Source organism: Aplidium turbinatum, chromosome 12 (assembly GCF_918807975.1).
Source record: "Aplidium turbinatum chromosome 12, kaAplTurb1.1, whole genome shotgun sequence".
Lineage (NCBI taxonomy): Eukaryota > Metazoa > Chordata > Ascidiacea > Aplousobranchia > Polyclinidae > Aplidium > Aplidium turbinatum.
In genome coordinates, this window is record NC_137483.1 from 13,017,755 (window position 1) to 13,025,725 (window position 7,971).

General features: G+C 35.8%; 1 protein-coding gene across 1 annotated transcript; it reads left to right on the plus strand.

The window, feature by feature from the left end:
• Window positions 1-5,866: 5,866 nt before the first annotated feature.
• On the plus strand, window positions 5,867-7,675 carry LOC145781396 (uncharacterized). Its single transcript, XM_082593188.1, has 3 exons — window positions 5,867-6,262; window positions 6,609-6,743; window positions 7,124-7,675. Exons 1-3 carry the CDS (start codon window positions 6,082-6,084, stop codon window positions 7,624-7,626), a joined length of 819 nt encoding a protein of 272 aa, XP_082449314.1. The 5' UTR covers window positions 5,867-6,081; the 3' UTR covers window positions 7,627-7,675.
• The last annotated feature ends 296 nt before the right edge of the window (window positions 7,676-7,971 follow it).

A 7,971-nucleotide genomic window follows, 5' to 3' on the forward strand; every position in this document is an offset into this window, starting at 1 on the left:
TTACAACAGCAGGACAGCCTACTGTTTCCCTTGTGCTGGAACCTTTTTTTCTTTTTGTTTTTTTAAGGAGTGGATAGGCAGAAACAAAGTTTGAAAGCATATTTACTGGTTTACTGTCCATCCATTTGACAAAATGTATGTCATTTGATTCAAAAGCCATCACATCTCCAGTTTTAATGGTCTTATCCTGTGGAACTTGTGGTGGCTTTGGCAGATGTTTTCGATTTGCTCGTACAGTTCCTGCACATAATACATCTCTTTCCAATAACTTGTATTGCAGCAATGGGGAATTGAAAAAATTGTCGATATACACCTCACACTTCAAATCTTTAATATTTTCAGTCAGTTCAAGAACCACTCCTTCTCCAAGTCCATATTCAATTTGACCACTTTTCTTCCCAGTGTACAAATTGTAGTCAAACAAATAGCCAGTTTTAGCACAGCATCAACACCACATTTTGAAACCCCATGCAATCGGCTTGCCCTTTACATACTGCCGAAGTATGTTGTGGCCTTTGAATTTGATCATGTGTTCATCAATAGACTGACATTTTGTTGGACCCACTGCCGCAATAAAGGCAAGTTTAAAATGGTCTAAAACAGGTCGAACTTTGAAAGCTCTATCATGAGATGAATCAGATGGTTGTCTCATTAGCTCATTGTCATTGAAATGCAGAAAAGCACGAATTTCTTCAAACTGTCGCAAAGTCATGACGTTTGAAACATATCGAACTCCAAGATCACTTTCAGTTAAACAGTAATCTCTCAGACATGAGTTTTTGTGATATCCCATCACAATAGTCATTCCAAAAAAAGCTTTCAGTTCATCTGCTTCAATATTGAAAACATGACCTTTTTGATGACTGTAAAGAACTGTCTGTGGAATTACTATCTCAGCAATTAATTTACTGAAATTAGCAACTTCATCAAAAATTTCAAGTGGAGTGGCAGAAGATGTTACTGATGCAAGCACTTCTCCATATTCAAAATTAATCTCCGTGTCATTGGTATCAGGTTGAATAGTTGCATTGTTGAATTCTTCCAAACAAACTTTAAGTTTTTGTGGGATGAAGTACAATCAGTGGTGTTTACTAAAGGTACTTGAGTTTGGATTTGGGATGGTGTGGGTGGTTCAATGGTTACTTCAACTGGTTCGAAATCATTACCATTGTGAAGGCGGTTACTGTCTATTGCATTAATGTCATCTTCTAAAAATTGGATGTCTTCTTCATCAAGCTCTAAAGCATCTTCGCAGTCACTGTTGTCGCAAAATAGTAGTTGTTTCACTTCATCTTCATTTAGTTGAAAGTGCTTTGTCCTCTTCGATGATGTCATATCAAATAGTATATTATGCACACAATATTAGCTTATCATGAAAAATAAAAACAACATGCAATTAACAAAATATGCCATATAGTAGCTAATTTGTACTTGCTGGATAAATTATTTCACATAAGCAATGCAATTGTATTTACTGAACATATTATACATGACCAATACGTTTATTTTACATGAACTTAAGTTTTTTAAAGCTATATATGACAGTTTAATCCATCGTACAATAGGCCTAGTTGTATAAACTAGTAGAAAACAACAACACAATTGTTCAAATCAAGCAAAATTGCAGTTAAAAGTCTAAGCAAACAATAAAAGTCAAGAAAAAAAAATCTAAACTGATTTGTGAAGCTAGTTACAGCAACCGTTCAAGATTGCTGATTAGTTACCCTTGAAGCACAATGTAACACATATGTTACATCATGTAGAATCTCATTATTTTGCATCTTCCTCTTATTTTATCAAAACAAAAACTTGTGATACGTAATTTAAAAGATGTTTTCATACAATTTGCAAAAAAAAAAGTTAAAAATACATTTTTAGACAAAAGAAAATTAGGTTTCAAATTCCTAAAAATTTTGCACTCAAACTCCACAAAAGTTTTCAACTCCAAACATGGGAAAATAAAAAGTGTTTCCAACCAAATAAAAAAAAATAGTTAAATTATGCCTTAAATATGTTCCAAGAAGTCACAAAACCATCAAAAGAGTAGTACATAAAATGATATTTGAAGATGAAGTCATGTAACATATATGTTACATTGTGCTTCAAAGGGTTCGAGGTCCACTGCATCAACATCGCTCTTTTCAAGGGCATAGAGCTCTTGAAATAAAGTATCTTCAACCTCCGCGATGACATAGGCTTACATTGATTTTTCGCTTTCTCTCTCTGATCCCTCGTTCTCGATACTGCTCACAATATGAGTGATCACCCTTTGGCGAACTTCTTCCGCTTGTATTCCAGGTAGCCATTCCAACCAACGCGAAATCGGTTAATTCGGATGAGTCGCGCTGGCCAGAATACATTGTGAAACTCTCATTGTGAAACGAGATTTTCCATGAAAACAAAAATTGAAGCATAGCACTTGACGCTTAAAATCGGCAAAAAAGTTGACGGCGCTATCACTTCCGTGCTAGCCTCAGTGTCAACAAAAAGTTGACGCTATCAACGCACAACACTGGAAGGATCCAAGTAGAGTCTACTATTAAAAGTGCTCAATGCCAAGCAAAGCGAATTAGCCTAGATCAAATGCAGTTAGTAGCCTATTCACTAAAAACCTTAGCTGACTCTTTTACCCTAATTGACATTAAAAAATATGAAAAACACAAAATGTAAGTTGGCTTTGGAATTGTTTTTCAAGGTCTTGCAACCTTGTCACTTCAATGATGAAGATTTGTGGCCTTGGGTTTTGTGGCCGTGCGAACTATTGATATATAGCCTACTACATAATTTTTCATTCAGGCACGTTTTAAACCTTTTAAGGTTTTGCCACCTTTTCCCGTTCATTAATAATAATAATAATCATGCTTTTATTTGGGCCCATTGCGATAACATACAGTACACTGCGATCACAGATGCGATACAACAGACGACAGGAAGCAGCGAAGTGACATATAGTCTTCGAGTCAGCTGCTCCCTTTGTTTTGGCTTGCCTTAAGTGTCTTTCGCCGAGACACAGCAGCGTGCTCTGGAGCCGTGTCGAAACCACGTCCTTTCGAACGTCGCGCAGACGTTCTCACCACTTGGGTAGGTCCAGAGACCCATTATATAGAGACCGCTCACTCTTTTGCTCTTCGCACAGCTTCACGACAAGCGAAGTGTTACACAAAATTGAGAGATTTTGAAAAAAAATGAAAGTTTGCTGATTTGTTACAAGACGCTTTCTCTCGTTTCTACAGAGTTGCCAGGTTAGACTACTAAAGAGTTTAACCCACTGATAAAACACTGGGCTTATTTTGCATTTTTTTGCTCAATAACTAAAAAAAATTAGGTAGAGAGGTTGCTGTTTATACCTAAGAAATGTCAACAAAACAATAGTTTCATTGCATCCGGCAATTACGTTTCTTTTGCTTTTCTTAAGCTATAGTGGAACAAGTAATAATGTATTGCGGCTGTGCCATATTATAAACTGATTGCCTTATTTTGGTATGAAGTACGTTATAACGTATGCGTTTTTTCGCTTTTACTTTTTCTAGACCTCTGCCATGTTTGGCATAGCCTATATTGTTTTTTGTTGTGATGGTCGGAAATAAAAACAATGAACTTCACTTTGTGATTTTTGTCTAGATACATAACTTTTACAGTGCAAATCATTTTGCAACAATTGTGAGCAATTTTCTTGTTTTTCTCTTTATGATGTTGTTAATTTTACTTTTTTGGTTTTATTGTTGTATGATTTACTTGAAATATCAATTTAGACTAAAAATTTAGCAATACTTAACTTTTGTTGCCATCTCCAACTAACGTTGGTAAAATGGCAGCTCTTCTCACGTGTTGTACAACAAGCAACTGGTAGAGTCGCTCTACTAGTCTACTCTACCATTATTGTACAAGGAAATTCTTTTTCCGATTTGAGGAATATTGGATAGTCTATAAATCTTAAGGTCGCAGAGAGCAAACACTTGACATTAAGGAAATGTTGAGGTTAGGGTTAGATTAATTGCATCTGCAAAACTAGTTGAAATTTAATGGCATTGGTCCAGTGTGCAGACTTGTGACAGAATAGCTTAAAGGTATTCAAGCTTACCATCATTGCAGTTTTGCAAAATTTTGAATTAAGCATCATGGTAGAGGATTTTTTTCAACAGTCAGTGGCAACATACTTTACTCAGTTAGCCTAAACATTTAAGCTACCTAGCTTAGCTCAGTATAATGCTATTTTATGATATTGACCAACAATTGTCCAATACACATTTTGCAGTTTGTACTGTAGTGCAAATACATCTTTTGTAATGATTTAATTTTAGCATGCTGTTGAACCATGTCCAATGTTTGCTGTGTCCCTAACTGCAAGACTGGTTACCGATATAAATCAAAAGAGCCCACAGAAAAAATATCTTTATTTCGATTTCCAAAAGAAGAAAACTTACAAAAAAAATGGATTAGAGCTATTCCACAAAAATACTGGAAATTGAATAGTTCACACAGAGTGTGTGCACACCATTTTTACGAGGAGGACTTTCAAGAAGTTTCTGCTGATAAGCGACCCGACCGACGCAATGCTAGAGAAACTCAACAGTTGCAGTATATTCGTTTAAAGGCTACAGCTATTCCTCGTAAGTTTTCTAAGTTGCCAAAATATCTTTCTAGTTCTTTGCCTACATCTCGTCCAACAATTAACTTCCAGCACTTCTGCCTCCAGGCGAGATTCTGAAAACAACAGAATCAAACAGTTAAATGAAGAATTTATGAAGAAGGATGTTTTAATTGATTTTTCTTCCTTTGTGTCACAACTGAAAGATGTGATTTTGCCTGCAGGGTTTGTAACAGTTGTTGAAGAGAGATTAGTTACATTTCACTACATCAAGCATGGTGATGATGCATCAGTAGCACCACAATTACTTGTGTCTCTTATTGTAATGGAAGATTTTAGGATTTCTGCTTTTGTTTCTTCTGTACTCGTTTCAAAAAGTGCTTATAAACATTTGTTGAGCTCAGATTCCTTGAAAACAATGACTGAGCTGGCTAACATACTTGCCTTTTGCAAGTCTTTGAGTAATGTCCAGTCCAGCAAAGACAAGCCTACTATGGATTGTATTGGTGTAGCTGTGACATTACTGGAAGGTTTCATTGCAAATGGAATAACAGATGATGATCATGATTGTGTTTTAATTGGATTTATTACTGAACAGTTGAAACTTCTTAAAGTTCAAAAAAATGGTCGACGGTACTCTACAACCATAATCACTACATCATTTCTGTGGCAGCTGACAAGCACTGCACTGTACAAAAAATTATGCAATGTATTTATTTTACCTTCCATTAGTACATTGCGCAAGCTTTCTTGTGCTACAACAGTAGGTACTGGAACAATAGATATGCAATACTTGAAGCAACGTATGTCCATTCTCTCTGATAAAGAAAAGGTTGTGACGCTAATGATCGATGAAGTTTATACCGCTCAACGTATCGAGTACAGTAATGGCATGTTTGTTGGTCTGACTGAAGATGGATCACCTGCAAAAACTGTGCTAACTTTTATGATCCAGTCTACATGCTCCAAGTACAAAGACGTGGTTTGTTTAATACCAATGAGTAGACTGAACACTGAATTACTACGGTCATGGTTCGACAAAGTAATGCTGGCACTGGATGAAGTCTGCTTGGTTATAGCTGTTTCTGTAGACAATCATGTTTGCAACAGGTATGTGTCCTATAATCTTATCTTTTTGTTTGTTCTTGAAAGATGAAACTGATTTATATGCATAATATATAGTATAAACAGGACAAAGTAAAAAGTATCTGCTATTGAAAATATCGTACTTGAAACGTATGTATCAAGTACATTATCTTTCGCTGAATTGATTTGGACAACCGTTCAATGACCTGTGTCAGAATATGAAAACTTTTATTCATCCATGAGTAACACTCTGTTTCATTTGCAGGAAATTATATCTTGATTTGTGTGGAGGAGACTTGAAGACATGTATTAGCCATCTTACACAGCCAGATCAGCCTTTGTTTCTTTTATTTGATTTTACACATAACTTTAAAAATATTTTCAATAATTGGCTTAACAAAGGTAGGATGTCCATTCCTACTAATGGCTTTGAACACTTACTTGGAGAATCTTGCACGGCTTTATTTAGCCATATTAAGCGATTGTATGCTATTGAGGAAAACAAGGTCTTCAAAGTCGCACATGCCTTAAAGAAAGTATCCTTGGACCCAAGTAACATCTCTCGAACTTCTCCTCAACATGCGTTAAGTAAGTACAACATCAGCTTAAACTGAGCTGTGATCTAACATAACCACACTTGTCAAATTGAAACGTAGGCAATATGGGTTTGAAATATGAATTCATGGAAACAAATCACTTGAATTTTTTAAGGGCAATAGTGTGATAACTACACCTAATCCTGAATTTTCTTAACCTGGTTCCATATTGTCAAGAAATTTGACAATCCAGTGTATGTATCATTTAACAATGAGCTGTTTTGATCAATGACTGGTTTGCTTTATTTTGATGACTTTAAGATCAGGTTTGCCGGACATGACTATCCCCAACCACTAGAGAAATTGCATTTATTGTTTGTTTATTTATATATCTTTAGGTGTATTTAGTGTATCTACAGTGCGTGGACTCCAGTTTTACGAAAACAACAATCCTGGATTCACACAAACATCCAGATATGTGCAATTTATTGTTGATGTATGGAAAGTCATGTCACTGAAATCACCAATGAAAGGTAAATAGCTATGAGGCCTGCAAACTGTATGTTTATTGGTTCATAATTACACTTTTCATGACTATGTCTCTATGTGACAATATTTTATGATAGCCCTTCATACTTTTATGCAGTAATATTCATGATCAGTGTCAACACAACTTTTTGTACAGTAAAGGCTGTTAATCCTCCAATTCAAAAAAAATTACATTATGTAGAACATGTGTTATTTTGATATCTTGTTCAAATGGGAAATGCATGTTAAAACTACCCATAGCACTGCTAAATGTTTCTATAAATGTATGTGAGATGCATATCCATAATTAACTATGTCAAAATGCTTTAGTACCTTTTGTGACCGCTCAAAACCTTTGTTCAAATTTTTACGGTGTGTGTTTCAGGTTATCATAAAAGAGATGAAATGTGCCAACCTCTTCGACTTGCTGAAGAAGGGACTCACAAAGGCCTAAAGTTGTTGGCTGATGCAGCTAAACTGTTCAAGCAATGGAAGTCATCAAACAGCATTGGCTTGACAAAAGAAACTTTTTTAGCTTGCAGTCAAACCATAGAAGCTATGCCTGCCCTTGCGAAATATTTGCTGCTGAATCATGAGTTTGATTATGTTCTTCCGGGAAAGTTTTCATCAGATCCCATAGAAGGCAGGTTTGGATGGTATCGTCAGTCCAGTGGTGGCAACTTTTATATGTCTTTAAAGCAGTTGCTTCAAGCTGAAAAAAAGATACGCTGCCTCAGTTTGTTTCAGCAGAAGGCAATCGTTGGCGCTGGTTGCCTTTATTTGCATAGTGCAGTGGTTCTCAAACTTTTTTTTGTTGCGACGCCTTTGGAAAAGTTTTCTGGACTTGCGACGCACCAGCAAATAAAACTTAATGAGGAAACTTACTAATAAAGTTGTGTTTATTCATACAACAACAAAAAGCAATGGATATTATTTAATTTTAATGTGAGGTGTGGGCTTGTTTGTTTTTACAAAGTTCATTGAATCTAGGGAGAATTTTTGAAATTGCCACCCGCATTTCTCTTTCCGTGTTTATTCGTGATCGATATTTGCTTTTTATCACCGCCAAGGCAGAAAATCCTGCTTCACATAAATACGACGTAGCAAATGGGATAATAATTCGTAGTGCTTTCTTCGCCAAAGCTGGATAATCGTCAATCATTGAAATCCAAAAATTTGCCAGATTTCCTGAATTAAACATCCTTTTCAGGGAATTGTCACAGGAAAGGTCAA

What these genes read in the sequence shown, in the direction of transcription:
- LOC145781396 (XM_082593188.1), top strand. Translation starts at nt 6,082, where the DNA reads ATGTCCATTCCTACTAATGGCTTTGAACACTTACTTGGAGAATCTTGC. An exon ending in TTCTCCTCAACATGCGTTAA is followed by an intron (nt 6,263 to 6,608) that starts GTAAGTACAACA and finishes ATATATCTTTAG; the next exon opens with GTGTATTTAGTGTATCTACA. An exon ending in ACTGAAATCACCAATGAAAG is followed by an intron (nt 6,744 to 7,123) that starts GTAAATAGCTAT and finishes TGTGTGTTTCAG; the next exon opens with GTTATCATAAAAGAGATGAA.